The following is an 18,108-nucleotide window of genomic DNA, read 5'->3' as shown; positions in this document are numbered from 1 at the left end:
TTTAAATTTTTTTTTTTGCATTTTTATTCCTGCTTTCTGGTGATGGTTCCTGATTGCCTGTCTTGTCTGATAACCGACGTTCATTAATTATTTACAGAGCTAAATAAAAAAAACTCAAACAAAAGCCTCTATTGCAGCCTGATCCCATCTAGAACTTGTTAAAACAAAACAAAATAACTTCTTGTTACCACTCAACTATTTAGTGTTGCCACAAACAAAACCTGCCAGCCTCCTCCTCCTCCTCCTCCTCCTCCTCACTTCAGTGATTCCAGTGTTTGCTGTCTTCAGTGGTGTGTATATTCCAGGCATCACTGCAAGAAATGCAAACTTCTGCAATGCCGATAAATACTTGTTGACTCTTTGTCTAACATATTATGTCTTTGTTTGCTTGACTTACCCTTTTTTTTTATGTTTGCTGCATGTGAAAGTTTCCACTTGCACTTTTTTCTTTTGCTAATAAGCATTTCCCTCTCTGTATGAATCATTTTATTTACCCAGCTGCTGCTTCTCCATTGCTCTCCTGTACCAGAAATCTTTATTTTTATTTCATGTACTGATCATTTCTTCCCACACTTGTGACTGTTTCTGTGTATTTCTAGTGAAGCATAACCAAACTAAAGTCCTCATTATGCTGTAATGAAACTCTTACATGTAGGATATCAGAGACTACTTTGTAAAATGACCTTTGCTGACATCATCTTGCTTACTGCATGCTTATAAAATTACTAAACCCTGTTCTTGCAACATCTTTCCTAGCATTGAATGTTTAGCTAGTAGTGTTTCATAGACAAGCAGGCAACCAGCACTGCCCAAATTGTTCTTTTTTTGTGTTTGTTTGGTTTGTTGTTTGTTTATTTTCGTTGGTTTTGTTTAATTTGCATGCTGTTTGGTTTCTCCTCACAATGTGTCAATGTGTACAAGACTATGGTGCATCCGTGCCCATCCATCACCGGACTATTCTAGCTCTCTCTTGTCTGTCTCGATCTTCTGCCTGCCACCCTAAGATCCTGGTCCACCATTAGCCCGAATCACTTTACAGTTTGTCCTTGATAGTTTGTTTAACTAGCACCCTCGAATTTTAATTTTCACCATTAACACCTGTCTGGGGCACTCATGTGAGCTGTCTTGCTCTCCAGTAGGAATCCAGCTTCCTGTATGTGGTTAATGACTTCATATTTGACCATTCTTCTTCCCCCCTCTCTTTCTTCCTCGTTTCCCCAAACACCCTTTAATTTTTTCCTGGGGTCCCAAAGGGAATTAACTCTCTAACGGGGATTAGTGCTTTCATGCCTTGCTTCTTGGCTTTGGCTATGCCATGCCAAGAAACTGTCTTAGGCAGTGGAAAATTGGGCTTGTGATTAACCAACTGCTCCATGTTTGTCCCTTACTTGTGTTTTAGAGAAGGATGAGGCTGCAATTGAGAGTTCTGAGTACAATGCCACGTCAGTAGCTGATGTGGACAAGCGGGTGAAACGGCGGCTACTTATGGGTAACACTTTTCTTCCACTTCCTTTGTTGTGCTCTCACTTTTGTCTGTATGTGTGTAGGGGGGAGGTTCTCTTTTGGTCTCATTTGGTCCCTTTGGTTTTGATTTGGTTTTCTTTAACCTGACTTCATCTGTGTGGAAAGATCATCAATTTTGTTAAGTTCTCCTCTGTTGTACAACTTCATTTCTCATTTTTAAACTTTTTTTTTTCCTAATGCTGCAGCTTTAATGTTACATTTCTTCTGCGTAGAAAGAAGCTTTTGCCATTAACCTTACTTACCTTATGCAGGCTACCTCTTACATGTGATTTGTGTGCGTTTGTGTGTATGTGTTGCTGTAGGATTCCTAAAAAATCTCATGTTGCAGACCTGCCCATTGACTTGAAAGCGAATGATGACGATGATATAAAACAATGTTCTATTACATATGTAGTGTTAAATGAACAAGCGTATTTGCCCACTTACAACTTGCAGTATTTTTGACTGAAATGTAAATATTATGACTGAAAATTCTTTTAATTTCCTTTGTGCAGCTGTGTTAGTAACCACTGAAAGATCTTTCCCTAGTGACTAGTGAGCTTCCTTATTTTCTTTTGTCGAGACTGAAGCATGGCTTGTTTCTCTTTGTTGTTGGAGTCTGAGAGTGGAAGGGATGAGGAAGTGCATTGTACAATGAACATAATTCTTTAGTTTCTACTCTGAGTTGGCACATTGCACAACCTTGTGCCTGTCTTCTTCATGTTGCGTTTATGGCCATTATTGAGAATGACCTTTTGGGAACAGAAAGGGTGGAGTGGCTGGACCTCTATCAGACTCTGTCATGTGACAAAGAGCAAAGGGTGGCACAGACTGCTGAATGATGCCAACGGTTTGGAGGTTTTCAGGAGGTTTATTACACTGTATTTTCCATTCCAGTGCCCTACTCCACACACGTAATTATTTCTGCTAGGTTTTAAACATAGTGAGCATTGGTAAATGAACCATTTACAAGACAGGGATTCTTCACCCACAGAAAAGATTCTGGCAGGACAAGATTCTGCATTCTTCCCTCGTGGTCCTCATTTCATTTCCTAAAACCATTAAGCCCGTTGCAGACTCTGTCCTTGGTGAGCTCAGCTCTGGCCATAAGCATCCACACTTATCTGGAAGGACCACTACTAGGAGGCCAGAAGCCTCATTTTGAATATTTAGTTGATTGCTGGGCTGATATTTATAAAGATTCCATATTACTTGTATCTCATCACCCGTGACAAACCATCTGCTTAACCATCAGCCAGCATACAACTACTGTATAGGAAATGGCATGGTGTTATAACTCTGAAATGGTATTAGATGATAATATTGAGGTAAAATATTTTCCCTCATATGAAAACCTGGACATATGTTCCTTTATTTTTACATTATCTATGATTGTAAATTTGCAATTAGTTTTCAGACCTAGCAAGTGACCTATATCAATTTGTTGTTTAATGATGCACTGTTTAATTTAACCTAACAAAAGCTATGAGACGGTTCATCTCACTTTCTAAAGGTGTTATTAACACTTTTACCTGTCATTTCAGTAAGACCCATAGTCTAACAGCAAGTCAGGGGAAAAAATGTGCAAAGAGCCTCTAGACCACTGGAAAATTTAGACCTCTAGGTCTAAATGGTGAGTTTGCCCAGCCACTAACAGTCTGTACAATATGATTTAGAGGGATTGAGCAATAGAGTGAATTGCATTGCAGCCTCACCCTCTGGTGAAAGTAATTATCCAACATGAAAATAAGCTCACACTGCCTACAAAAGTCCAGACAAATACAATGAAATAGTAATGATTAGCAAAAATCTTGTTAGTTATGCCAGGTCTGCAGGTTCCAGGCTGAACATAGACTGCAGAAATAGGTTTAGGGAGGTAGTTAAAAAACCAGTTTGCAAAACACGTTCTTTAACTCTTCAGTACCTCCTGTATTAGCAGGTATTAGCCAAGAGCTGAGAGTTTCTGGACATGCTGTGTTTCAACAACTGATTCCTTAGAAAAACATTAATGAGAGCTGAAAAGAAATTTAATTAGTAAGTGAGACCTGAGTGGGTGGCTTATTACTTAGGGACTTCTCTACTTGTTCATTTCTACTGGTTTCTGATGCTCAGAAAATCCATAATTTATTTTCTTCATGGAGTCTTACTACATTTCAAAAGTGCAGTGGCATTTCCATGAAATACCATGTATCTTGAGATGCTTTCTAAACAGCTGGAAGGCTCCTCAGGAAACTCTGTTACCAGCTTTTGTAAATGGACTGTGATTTTTGACCGTCCTGCAGGCAGTCTTGGGAGAGGAGGAAAAGTAGATGACTTTATGTAATTTTAGTCATTTGATGAAAGATGCTTTCAGCTGCAAGCCCAGAGACGATAATTTGTAGTCCCCTGTCATTTGCTGCGTGCTATTGAAATGGCTATGGTCTTTGTAACCTTTAAAAACAGCCAAGTCTAAGAATAAGCTCACATGAGATTACTTTAGGAGAAGGGGACTGCTGTCAGACATGGCTGCTTATGCTGTACAATTTGTTACAGCAAGACTGGCTGACTCTGTAGCCCAGACTGAGTCTTACAGGGGCTCATGTCCTAGTCATGGTGTGGTACTTGTGACTTGTGTCTAAATCTTGGATAGAGAAAAGTTTCTTCCTGTTAGATGTATTTTCATCTAGATCTTTAGGGACAGACAAGACACTGGTCTTCTCTGATGATCTACAAGAAACCTTCCTTCAGAGCCATCCGATGATTCCTAGAAATTTTCATCCAACTTTTTAAATGATGTCCAGAAGGACCCTAAGGTCTTCCAGCTGTCCTTTGTCTCCCCTGTTCAGATAACAATACTTGGATTCAGAATAAAGAGCGCTCCCATTAAAGAGATGGCACCGAATGGCTTTTCTCTGATCCGTGAATGTTGTACCATGTTGCTGTTCATACAGCTCATTTACATTTTCTTCACTTCCCTCTGGGCCATTGCTACTGTAGAATGGAAAAGGGTGCAGCCTTAACTGTACTCCAGGTGGGCTTCTGGCGAGGTTCTGCCATCTGCCAGGGTTCTCTGATGGGTGCTATAGACTGGACATTGAGCTATGTACGTTCTGTAGATTAGGAAGGAAAGTGCACATTCATCCTGCAGAAGTGCACACCTCTAAGCATTTAAAACCAAAGCCTTACCATTATCTGTAAGTTATGTTTATATCCGTCTTATTGATTAGAGGAGCATGCTGATACATTTCACATATTGTTCAGTCTAAATCCAGCATCAGTTTGAAATACAGTATGTCAGGCTCTGCCTACCTGGATGTAAGCCCTTCTAGCGTGGGCACACAACTTTAGAAGTACCAAATTTCCACTCAGTTTCTAATACACATATCCTCAAAATATTTTGTCCAGTGTCACATCTTCAGCAATGGAAGTTGCTTTTATTCATGTATCCAGTTTCCAAATGTCTTTTTGCTATTGCAGCCCTGGATGGAATTTGTAAGCCCAGTGACCCCACAGTCTACCGCTGTAAAGATGAGGCATCCAGTAATGTAACAGTTTATCCTCATATATACTGTAAATTATCAAGTCTCCCTGACTTAGCATTATTCTCTTCTTCGGCACTGCCTTTTGATTGAAAAGGCTACAGGGTTTTTCTAGACAAATTCTCTGTTGATATCCTGAAGCTTTCTTTCACATAGAACTTGATACTGTGGATGCCAAAATAGATTTTATAGCATCAGTGATGCCATTGGACTGCTTCATTACAAATAAGTCAACCACTTACAAAGATGTGATAGGCTCTTTTTCTAAAAGAGCTGAGAACTGTCAGGTCTTAAGACTCAGTAAGTCTCCATCTCCTAATCAAAGGTAATGCTTTGTTCTTTGGCTACTCTTTACATCACCTCTTAGGACGAATACATTTTATGATATATTTTTTATATTGTCTTTAAAAATGCAGTCACTTGCTGCATTGTCATAATCACAGACCCTACTAGTCTGCATGAATCCTTAAGGTGCTTTAGCAACACAACCATGATATTCTATCCAGGGCATTTCTTAGATCTTGTCCTCTGATGTGCACTTTTTTAAGAGGTGAGCCTGACTCATTTCTCACAGTGTTTCATTTCCCTACCTGTACTCAAATGAATCAAGTTCGTTTTGTCTTGAACCCAAGTGACTTCAGAACAACTGCAAAGGCTGCATTTCTCTCCCTCAATCTTCCATACAGCTTTTCTATTCTTTCCAGAGATCACTTTTGTAAGAACTCACTCTGGCACTAAGATGTTCTTCCTCTGACCCTAGAAGATACAAAATTCATTCCTTCTTGTCTTCAATAAGAGAGTTTTATGAAGTTCTTTTCAGGATAGCAGAAAGCAACAGGACATTGAGCCTGTCTTGAAGTTAAGGAAGCACAGAAATTTCCCTTGAATATTTAAGGCCAGGATAACAGTTCAAACAGCAGTAATACCATTGCTACAAGTGTTTTCAGGAACCTAAACTCCATACTGATATTCATTCCTTCACAAGACATGTTCAACTCATTGTACGTCAGGACAGCTTAAGGTTTTGCCATTGGTCATGGACTTCTTGGGTCATCAGTAAGGCTCTTTGTGGCCCGCATCACATACAGGAATGTAATTCTCTTTCCTTCCCTTGAAACTGGCTCCCAAGATCCCTACAAATTATTTTACTGTCAGTTGAAGTGCTTGTATAAACTGTAAAGTGGATTGGAATTGTCCTGGACTTCGTTACTGCTAAATTTACTTCTGCCTAGATTGTTTCTGTAGTGGAGGAAGCACTTCAAGTCATTTGGAAAATCACACCACCAAGGACCAGTGTTGCCAGTCTGGGATATGTTATATGTGTACCTATGTTACATTTCATCTCTGATTTCCCAAGGGTGGCTTACAGGCAGGGCTTTGTTCTGTCTATATTCATGGCATGTAACCAGCAATTACAGTAGTACATTCACTAGTTCTGTATTTTTTTCCCTTGCTGTGGCAAGAATCATTTGACTTCTAGAGATGACTCATCTTCCATCTTTAGTAGCCCTCCAGCCATTTATACTGAGCACCCAGCTATCTGCTTGGAGAGCCAAGTGTGCAGTCCACTAAGACCATTGCCTTGCTACAGCAATCGCTGGTGACATGAGCTGTGGAAAATGCAATTTGGACGTTTCTCCGATGGATTAGCTTATGCCAGAGGACATCAGCACATGTTATTTGGGACAGAATCATCTCTTCTTTTGCCTTAATGTGAGCTTGCTTTGGAAAGCATACTTCCACTGTCAGTTCAACTCCGAGGATCTCAAACGTTGCAGCAAATAACCAGTTCAGACAAGTAGATCGCAAATGCAGGTCTTGCTTTGGCCACTTCTATTCATGCCAGTACTCCTTTCTCTGTGTACTGGTCAGCTTTTTCATCCAGTCCTGTGCCTCCTGGAGGTATCTAAAAACAACAACCAAGACAAATGTATTTACCATGTCCTGGCCAAAAGACATTTTGATTTCAGGAGATTTTTAGCCCAGTACCTGTAATGGATTTTAATGAGCTGCTCACATCAAATTAAAAATAAAAGAAACAAAAAAACAAAACCAAAGAAACAAAAAAAAAACACCCACAATTTGAGCTGATGATCATGACTTACTGCATTTGCAACAAAGGCAAACATATTGTCATCTCTTACATCAAATATATCAGTCAGAGAGATTTAAATTTTATAGCTGATCCTTTTTTTGAATCATAGAGTAGTTGTTCTTGTGGAAATTGTGCCTACCTGACCCAAGCTGTTGCCTCCAGTCTGGTGTTTTGTTTGTTAGGAATTTCAGGGCTTAAATCTCTTTGAATCATTGTGTTCTTTTCAGGAGAGACATCCACAAGGTTAACTAGAATTATCAGAGTTTCATAATTAAAGTCATTTTCTCCTGCCGTGTGTAAAATTCCATCATATCAATATGGAAACTTTCTGTTGTCATTCTCTCAGCCATCCAGAGATCTCTCCTCTGTTGGTTCACTGTGAACAACTTCTCCAAAGTCAAATCTCTATCTCGAGTTACTGTATAGAACACACAATGATTGTTCAGTCCGTATGGAAATCCACCATCTTCTGGATTTCAGGACTCTGTGGTGGATCCAATATTTAGCTCCTTTGCAAATCAGGAAGGAGCTGTAGAACAACGAAGCCACGCATTCTTTATCTAAAAAAACCTTTAATCTGATGAGAGTTTTCTGGCAAAACCCTTTCTTTTTTCTTGAGAGTTAGTTTTGTGGGAAGACTCTAGTTTTCACAGTGCTTTTGCCTGGAATGACCTTCAGAAATAGGGACAGAATGTACACAGTAGTTTGGTTAGAACGTTTATTTGAAACGTGAAGAAATTACATGAAGACCCTTTCATGGTGATTTTCAAGGGAAACGTTGGGATGTAAAGTCAGACTGACTCATTATTGCCTCATGAAGATGCTCAGCCCTTGGGGTCAGTATTGATAACCAATAGCCTGATAGGAGCTCGGGATTCTTCACTTTCAATAAACTTAAAAGAATAGAAAATGAGACCTGGGTTTCTAACATGGTATATAATACCCTAACTACCAAACCGTTGGAATCGAGAGTGTTATGAACTCTGGTTTTCCATTAGAAAATTTCCTAGAGTCTTAGGTTGTTTTATTCCAGTGTGAATTAAAAATGGATTCTGTAGTCCTCATTTTTGGTTCTCTTTCAAAATGGAATGAGAGTTTCTAGGTGATCCTGTTCTCAGTTTTCTGTGTGAAAGAGCAGGGAGATGGACAAGCTACTGTTTGCTTTCAAGTGTTCTCTCAAAGCAATTAACTTCTATCATAGTTACAGCCTACCAAGGATCACTTAAAGCCAAGAGCACCTTTTCAGTATGTACTTCAGATTCTAGCTGTTGTACTGCCTCCTAGGACTCTTTCAAATTACTTAAAATATGTCTTTATTTCTCTGAATGGCTTTTATCTGACTTTGAGAAATGCTCACTGTCAGAAAACCAAGTGTGCTGCTCTGGGTGCATCACAATTTTTTTGTGCTTTAATCAATAAAGCATTTAAAACATATTATTAGCAGGCATATTGCCAGGAGGATCTCTAACTCCGTTACTAACTGTGAAACCAAGACATCACTTTAACTCTTTCTGTCAGTTCTGCATTCCCATATGAAATCATAGAAAACAGAGGGAAGGAATCCCCGAGGTCATTCATGCATTCTCTCTCTCCCAAGGGCAGATCCTTTCATCTTGAGTTATCGTCACTTTTATTCATTGAGTTTGTGAATGGTATGCTATTTCCTGTAAAAATCCTTTTACTTCATTTCTTTGCTAATGGTAAAGACTCTGACCTTATCCAGAATTCCTACCAATACCTTCTATTGTTTTGCTTTTCCATTTAAAATGAAAGGATTTGTCCAAGGTCAGGAGATAATACTCCTTCGCAATGTTCAGAGTATTTTGGCTTTTCTTAAATGCAGCTTCTCTACTTAGAAAAAGTGCCACAATCACAACTAATAGCGCTGGTTTTAAGGGATCAGGCTGGGCTCATCTGGTGCTTATAAAACACCTGATCCAATCTATCAAGTGGTGTTCCCTAAATATGTAGTGTCCCCTGAAGAGGAATCGAACTTTTCTGAAATGAGAGCTGTGGGTTTCATGATTCAGTGCAAGATTCACCTAGACGTTTCTTCACACATTCCATATGTGACAGTGCAGAATTCTCATCCTATTTTCATGCAAATAAAATTCTACCAATCATGAAATTGCAAGGAAACGAGGAGACAAGCATAACGGAGTGAAGAATTCCACATCCTGCAAGTTACCCTTTCTGTCTCACCTTTTTCATTCCCTGAATATGAAGCTCTTTCAGTTTCTCCTTCATCTGTTCTCAGCTCTTTGTTTCTTTCATTATACTCTCCTGAATGCTCTTTCTCTATTCTTTCAGCATCACAGAGCATAATTTGCATGAGAATGACATCATTCTCACTTAACTGAAAATTCAAATATTTCAGTTGTGTGTTTAGTTTCTCCTTGTGCTTCTTGTCCTTTGGGTCCCTCCTTGTACCCTGATCTCATGCCACATACCACATGTACTGCCACTTGCAGTAAAATGCTTTTTATGGATGGCAGCATTGTGTGTTCTCCGACTCATTGCTTTCTTACTCATACTGCATATTCCCTCTTACTTAAAGGCAAGAACACCTGTATAATCAACAAAATTTTTTTAGATGCCTTTCCTGAGTTAAGTGTTAATCTCTTCCAGGTTTCAGGCATTCAAAATTTGTGTAACTTTGGTCAGAATTTGGGTGGGATTTTGAGTGTTTTGTCATCTAGTTAGATAGTCTTTGTTGTTAGGCATTGCTGCGCAGTTCACCTGCATACAGCAGTGATGCCACTAGTGGTAAAATTATTTCTGTAAGATTCTCCTACATAACATAAATGTTAACAGAGTCGACTATGCAAAAACCCAGTATACTTGGAATTCAGAAAGATCGATGTTTACTGGAGATTTTGCTGTGATACCAACCTGAAGGAAACAGTTGAGATGTCAGCACAGGCCGCCCTTGAGCCAGACTAAGCAAAGAACATTTTTGGATGTGAGAGGAGATTAGATACAAGTTATGGGCTAATTTGATTCCAGATACGGGCATGAATTTAACATTCTTTACAGTGAGGAAGTCAGTAACACTTGGCTGAGAAGGATCTGGCCCTCCAGTTGTAATACCTTAGCATCATCACTGTTTGGTAACTGTAACTTAATAATAGCTGGGGTTGGTCCTTATGAGTGCTCAAAAATGCTACAGTGATGCAAAGAATCATTATATATGATAGCAATGGTTTAAGATTTTGCCTTCTCAAAAGAAAAGCAATCGTGAGTTTGTACTTTTTTCCTTCTTAAGAGAATCACCTAATTCCTTGAAGTTTAATTTGAAATCTTGCTTGAAAAAATAAATCCAGTTTAAATTTAAGATAGGACTCACTGATATCCTGGATGCTCTATCTAGGACTAGTTCTGCAATTTCATTTCAACTGAGATGTACTATAAAATCTGTTAGGAATCAGTGCAGGACATAAAGCAAATGAGCAGAGAATGGCAGCTCTTTTGATAGCTATCAAGGTGATGAACGTTAACAGACATTTTTCAGCTTTTTAGTATTCATACTTACAGATTGCCAGATATTTGGCTTTCTTTCATGGCTATCCTTAATCTTTCCTCACTTGTTCAAACATATACTGTTTTCCTGTCTTGTACACATAGCCTGGAGAGTCAGTTAGTGTTTCACTGTGAATTAAGTACAGACAAATCACCTCATTTTTGTGTTTAGGATAGGTAAACGTTATCTCTTGGTTTAGACACAGGAGCAGTTTACAACAGGTTTAGTTACAGCACATCTGCTGAGGAGTAGAAATTGCAAGTAGTTTAACCCTTTTTGGCACTTCAGTTGCCAGGCAATATTACTTCACGGGCACCTCATAAGGAAAAAATGGTCTAAGGTAATTCGTATACCTCACAGACCAGCTAAAACAGTGAGTACTCTAAATCTGCGCTTCTGCTTACAACCTTTAGCTTTCAGTTACATCAAGACTGACTTGCTTATGTGTCTGAGTCCTGAACTTAAGACAGTTATTCTGAGCATAAGATACTGTGTTCAGATCTTGTGTAAAATTCAGACCAAGTGTAGAAATAGATATGATTACACTCTGAGTATTATTACTCATAACTTTGCTTGGGCTATGACCTACTTGATAGCACCTGAAAACTACTCTAAATTCACAGCTCCAGACTACTACATTGTGAATTGCTCTCTGGCTGGCATAAAAGTTGGCTCAGAATAATCTTCTCTAATGTGGCACAAGTTTTGCGAGCAAAGCCCAACCACCCTTTTTCTGCTGAGCCCAGTGAGCTTTAGGCTACTGCAAATGAATTCCAAATGAAAGGCTCTTGAATGGATAGTTTGTTTTAACTTGCCCTATGATCACTGTCATTATTTGGCCAATCATGGGAACAAGGTAGGGAAAACAAGCATTTTTCCTCTTTCATGTCTTCCTGTGTCAACCTAAATGATTTACAGAAATCTGGCAAACTTAGAAAACATTCTGTGTTTTGGGAGACTACTATCTCTTCTTCTCCCTTTTATCTTAGAGTCAGACATTGCCCAGATTCGTATCTTCAGACAGCGTTTTACGTTTGAAAATCAGCAGAGAATCATATAGAATAATTTAGGTTGGAAGAGACACTTAAGATCATCAAATCCAACCATAACCTAACTATAGCACTAAGCTGTGTCCCTAAGAGCCTCATCTATACATCTTTTAAACATCTCCAGGGATAGTGACTCCACCACTTCCCCAGGCAGCCTGTTCCAGTGCCTGACAACCCTTTCTGTGAAGAAATGTTTCCTAATATCCGATCTAAACCTCCCCTGGTGCATCTTGAGGCCATTTCCTCTCATCCTATCACTTGCTACTCAGGAGAAGAGACCAACACCTCCAGGCAACAACCTCCTTTCAGGTAGCTGTAGACAGCAATGAGGTCTCCCCTCAGTCTCCTTTTCTCCAGGCTAAACAGCCCCAGTTCCCTCACCTGCTCTTCGTCAGACTTGTGCTCCAGGCCCCTCACCAGCCTTGTTGCCCTCCTCTGTGACCAAACCCTATCTTTTATTGCCTACCTATTGCTGCAAAAAGTCCTTTTCCTCTGCACAAGGCCTTAAGACAAGAGGTCAGTCTAACGTTCCTTTCTGATTCGGAGGAAAAGGCAATCATCATCTATACAGAAGTTTTTTCATTTATTTTCTTCCAAGGACAACTTTTTCTGTGGAAGAAGGTGCTGTTGACTGTCCCTCTCATGCTCTTCCTAACAGAGAGACGATCAAGACAGTAGCTGCCGCAAGACCTCCTTGAATATAGGTGATGACTTAAGCGGCTTCCCTCTCCATTTTCACCTGAGGCTATGTATGATTTCTTTTGTTTTCACTACAGCTCGCCACTTTTGGTCTTCCATTAAGGCCTCCTTATGTGTTTATAGACGCATTATTGTAAACAGCTCTTTCATTAACCTTTGTTCTCTGGTCTTCCCAGTCATGATCAAGAGTTGGAAAACAAATAGGACTTCTGGATCCTGTTGACTGCAGACTTCCATGCTGGGTAACAGAAAAGATTGGAGAATCACTTCTCCATATCTCCAAGGGAAACACCTTGATGCTAGGTGGCTTGGCTTTGCTTTCGTGCCTTGTGGCTGAAAGGCTCTTCATGATAGATCTGCGTATTGATCAGACTAAGGGAGGTGACATTGATCACCAGTGCAATATTTCTAGACTTTTTATACATTCTGGGCATAACATTAAATTAAGATCATCTTCCTTCATGCAGAGATCCACAGAGCGCTCTTCTGTCTTGTGTCTTGCTCAGGAAACAGCACCACAGGTCAACACAGTAGAAAGAGACTACATTGACTGCTGTCTCAGTGGCCAGCACAATGGCACAGTGACTGCAGATGTTGTTTGTGCTTTTAGACAGCAATAGTTCAAACCCAAGTTATATTCAGCATCTTTTCCTGAGGGCTCTTCATGATTGCTGCCTCACTCAGCCTTCTTGTGTGATGGGCAGGATTACACCTTTACAGTCCAAAAGCAGTGCTTGCCTTTTTTCTGAAATTACCTTTTTGCTTACCACCCAAAGAAGCTTATTTTGGGTTAAGTCTTTTTAAAAATTATGATTGATCACTTTGTTACTTGTCTATTTCATTTGAATTACCCGTGTGCAGCATCTTTATGGTTTTGATTTTTTTTTATCTTTTAAGATAATAATTTGAATATTTATGTTATTATAAGCAAATTTTTATCCCACTGAACAGTATATCAAATGTTTTACTATGTTGACTGATATTGGGAAAGCAGAATTTCGCATATAGGTGTAGGCATATACTCACATTCCACAGTTTATGAGATTAATTTTTAAAGTAGAAAATAATTAGAGCTAATCCAAAAATGAAAGACCTTGGTTAAGACAAAACAGAGACACCAACCTGTCTGTTATATAAAGCTTTTTCGTATTAATCACAGAATCACAGAATGTTAGGGCTTGGAAGGGACCTCAAAAGATCATCTAGTCCAATCCCCCCGCTGGAGCAGGAACACCCAGATGAGGTTACACAGGAGTGTGTCCAGGTGGATTTTGAATGTCTCCAGAGAAGGAGACTCCACCACCCCCCTGGGCAGCCTGTTCCAGTGCTCTGGCACCCTCACTGAGAAGAAGTTTCTTCTCGAATTTAAGTGGAACGTCATGTGTTCCAGTTTGAACCCATTACCCTTTGTCTTACCATTGGTTGTCACCGAGAAGAGCCTGGCTTCATCCTTGTGACACTCATCCTTTATATAACTGTAAACATTAATGAGGTCACCCCTCAGTTTCCTCTTCTCCAAGCTAAAGAGCCCCAGCTCCCTCAGCCTTTCCTCATAAGGGAGATGCTCCACTCCCTTCATAATTTTTGTGGCTCTGCGCTGGACTCTCTCCAGCAGTTCCCTGTCCTTCTTGAACTGCGGTGCCCAGACCTGTTGCATATTATGCTAATCTAGAGGAATTTAAGAGTGGACAGAAAAATGAAATTCTCATATCCCTGTAAAAAGTTAAATTTACAGAGGAATAAGTATTATTAGGACAAAAAGTAAAGAGTGGAGTGTGTCAAGTCTTGCATTTCATTTTGGTACTACTGGTAGTAATTTTTAGAGTATCGGTAGCAGTAAAAACAATGGTATTTTATACTTATGTATATGTGTCCTGATGAATTTCAAAAGATCTTATGAGTATAGGAAATACTGCATCTCTCATATTTTACATGAGGAGACCAATATATCACAATTTTTTTGTGAGCTCCAGTGCAAGTAATTTGCCAAAGGTGAATCAGCAGCTTTGGGAAGCTAGTGAAAAAATTTAGGTCTCTACTTCCATGCTCTGACTTTCTGAACATGATAATTTCCTACTGGAAATATCATAGAATCATCATATATCTCAAGTTGGAAGGAACCCATAAGGGTCATCAAGTCCAACTCCCTGCTCATCATAGGACTACCTAAAACTAAACCATATGACCAAGAATGTCATCCAGACACTCCTTGAACTCTGACAGGCTTGGTGCCGTGATCACTTCCCTGGGCAGCCTCTTTCAGTGGCTGACCACCCTCTCAGTGAAGAACCTTTTCCTGATGTCCAATCTGAACTTCATCTGAATCAGCTTCATTCTTTTTCTTCATGTCCCATTGCTGGTCACCAGAGAGAGGAGATCAACACCTCCCCTTCTGCTGCCCCACTTCAAGAAGGTGTAGACTGGGATGAGGACCCCCTCCACCTTCTCTCTCCAAGCTGAACAGACCAAGTGACCTCAACTGTTTCTCATAAGCCTTGCCCTCAAAGCCTTTCACCGTCTTGTTCGATAGTTCGACATCCTTCTTATACTGAAGCGCCCAGACCTGCACCCAGTGCTCCAGGTGAGGCCGCACCAGTGCAGAGCAGAGCGGGACAATCACCTCCCTCGCCCGGCTGGCAATGCTGTGCTGTATGGACCCAAGACACGGTTGGCCCTCTTGACTGCCAGGGACACTGTTGGCTCATGTTCAGCTTGCCGTCGACCAGAACCCCTAGATCTCTTGCCACAGAGCTACTCTCCAGCCTCTCATCCCCCAGTTTGTACATATAGCCAGAATTACCCCGTCCGAGGTGCAGAATCCTTGCTCTTGTTAAATTTCATGTAGCTGGTGATTGCCCAGCTCTCTAGTCTGTCCAGATCTCTTTGTAAGGCCTCTCTACCCTTGAGGGACTCCACAGCTCCTCCTAGTTTAGTATCATTTGCAATACTAGATGTATCAGATGTGTATTGGCAACATGTCTTGGTGATATGAATGTATCAGATTCCAAAGAGATCTTGAGCTTGAATAGGATAATGAGTAGAAATGAACCATGCCCTTGAATTTGACATATTGCTTGCTGAGTTCATGGCACTTCAATTCTCCTTCTTCCCCTCCAGTAATCTTTATCAGAAATAAAGTAGAAGCGAGACTCAAATTCCTTGATCTCTGTAGGATATGTGAATCAGTTTCATTGAATCATAGGCTCATGTAAATTGGAAGGGACCTCCAGAGGTCATCTAATCCAACTTTCTGCTCAAAGAAAGGGCAACCTACCAGGTTGCTCAGGCCCACATCCAGTTGAGTTTTTAATATCTCCAAGGATACAGATTTCACAGCTTCACTGGGAACCTGTTCCTGTGTTTGACCAGTCTCATGGTGAAAAATGTTTACCTTGTAACAAGCTGGAATTTCCCATATTCTAAGTCGCGTTTGTTGCTTCTTGTTCTTCCACTGTGCACCTCCAATAAAAGACTTGTTCCATCTTCTTTATACTGTCCCATTAGTTAGCTGGAAACAGAAAGGAGATCTCTGAGTGTTCTTTTGTTAAGGCGGAACAGCTCTCAGCTTCTCAACCTTGACAAGTGCTCCAGACCCCAAAATATGATCTTAATAGAAGTCCATTGAATTTGCTCTAGTAAATCCATGTCTTTCTTGCCCTGAAGTGCCCAGAACTGGACACAGCACTCCAGATGTTGTTACTCCAAGCACCAAATAGAGAAGTGGGGTCACTTCTCTTGATCTCCTGCTTGTACTCTTACTAATACAAGCCAGGATGTCTTTGGCCTTCTTTGCCTTAAGGAAACACTGCTGACTTCCATTCAACTTGTCCATCAGGGACCCCACATTTTCCTTCAAAGCTGCTTTCTAGCCAGTCAATTCTAAGCCTGTTCCATTGTATGGGATTATTCCACCCCATACACAGGATTTGGGTTTGCCTTCACTGAAACTCATAATGTTCCCCTCAGGACAATTTTTCCAACCTGTTAAGGCCCCTCTGAATAGCAGCCTGACTCTGTTGTATACCAACCACTCCTCCAGTTTGGTATAATCCAGAAATTTGCAGAAAATGCTATCCATCCCATAATCTGAGTTGTCAGCAGGGACACTAGGCAGTGTTGGCCCTAATATCATTAGCTGAGACTGAGGGACAGCTCTAGGGACAGCCTGCCGGTTGGACTTCGTACCACTGATTCAGTCCTTTGAGTCCAGCTGTCCAGCCAATTTTCCACTCCCTGTATTATCCACTTGTCCACTATATCTGACTCTTCACTACTGTGGCCTTAAGGATGCTAGGGAAGACTATGTCAAAGCACTTGTTAAGATGAAAAACATCCACAGCTCTCCCCTTATCCACAGCGTAAGTTGTGTCATTGTTAAGGCAATTAGGTTAATGAGACGTTATTTGCTCTCAGTAAGTCAATGCTGGCCATTCCCAGTCATCTTCTTGTCTTTCATATGTGCTTGTAAATGACTTCCAGGATGATTTGCTCTACAAATGTACAGGGGTCTGATGTGAGTAGTAGGCCAGTAGTTCTCTAGATTCCCCCCTCTTGCCTTTCTTGACCTTTTCCAGTCATCAGGAATGCTACCTTGTCCTCATGACTTACCAAAGATTATAGAGAGTGACCTCACTAAGACATATATGGCCATGTGATCTTCAGATGTGTCCCTTCTAGTCCCATAGACCCGTGGTTCTTCTGCTTTGCACTGTATCTCAGCTTCTAAAACATTGTTTTGGATCTTACTTCAAATTGACCTAGGCTGCCAAAGGGAATAATAAAAAATCTAAGATTTTCCTGATTTTGAGTTACACTCTTAAAATCACAACATATTCTTTTGATCATAGAGATAAAATGAAGTCACAAAAACTGGAAGCAGATCTTGGAGATACCTGCCCCCAAGGCACTTTCTCAATGGCTTTATGAAATAACTGGCCACTTCAAAAAAACAGATTTGAGTAGAAGCTTACATTTTGAATGGTTATGTTTATCTGGTTCATAAAATAAGCCAAAATTTAGTTTTTCAGAAATGTTCCCATACCATGACGTATGTGTTCAGAGTTTCAGGCATTTAGTCATATTCAGAACCAAATAAATTCTGTCTGGTGTCAGTCTTATTTTTAGGAAAGTAACCAGGCTCTGTTGCCACCTGGTAGAGATTCTGCTTTAGTTCAAAAACTTTGCAACTAGAACCTGGAGAACTGATCTCTCATTGCTAAACTCTTGCAGACACTGAAGTGCCATATTAAAGGACTGAATACACATGTAACTTCACCTGGTAACTTAGTCAACATTCCTGATCCAGTGCTGAATGACCAACAGCTCAAGCTTCTGCCTTTTTATAGGATATTTTAATATCCAGAAGCAGTGCTTATCCCACAGTGCAATGGGCTATTGTTAAAATAATAAATCTGCTGAGCAAGCCATAGGTATAGCATGTTGATAATGATTTTGGTTATTTCTTCTCTAGAGATCCAGGGAGCAGATACATGAGACTTTGTTCCAGAATTAGGAGCTCACAGTGGAAAAATACAACGTAAGCTGTCCCAGACTGCCTTACGTAGATAGATGTCCTTCTCTTTAGATCCCTGTCTCTGTCTGAGTTTTCTGGTGGGAATTCAATAAGGATGTAAGTGGGGCTATAAACATCACTTCAAATTCACAGGAAAGTCTAATAGTTTCAAATGATGAGCTTTATCATAATTCAGAACGAATCTAATTGTC

At 40.2% G+C, this 18,108-nt stretch overlaps 1 protein-coding gene across 7 annotated transcripts in view; it reads left to right on the top strand.

Moving 5' to 3' along the window:
- The window catches only part of SCUBE1 (signal peptide, CUB domain and EGF like domain containing 1), a 248,528-nt gene that overhangs the window by 154,227 nt on the left and 76,193 nt on the right, over nucleotides 1–18,108 (top strand). For 5 of the 7 annotated variants that reach the window (XM_071816413.1, XM_071816410.1, XM_071816414.1 and 2 more), the window contains one exon: nucleotides 1,400–1,489. The exons of the other annotated variants lie outside the window; for them this stretch is intronic. In XM_071816413.1, the coding sequence (XP_071672514.1) occupies nucleotides 1,400–1,489 (90 nt within the window). The remainder of the gene's footprint in view (nucleotides 1–1,399; nucleotides 1,490–18,108) is intronic. 7 annotated transcript variants of the gene reach the window in all.

Source organism: Patagioenas fasciata, chromosome 1, assembly GCF_037038585.1.
Source record: "Patagioenas fasciata isolate bPatFas1 chromosome 1, bPatFas1.hap1, whole genome shotgun sequence".
In the NCBI taxonomy this organism is placed as follows: Eukaryota; Metazoa; Chordata; class Aves; order Columbiformes; family Columbidae; genus Patagioenas; species Patagioenas fasciata.
The sequence above is the reverse complement of the archived record's forward strand: the minus strand, read 5'-3'. Positions and strand labels throughout refer to the sequence as shown.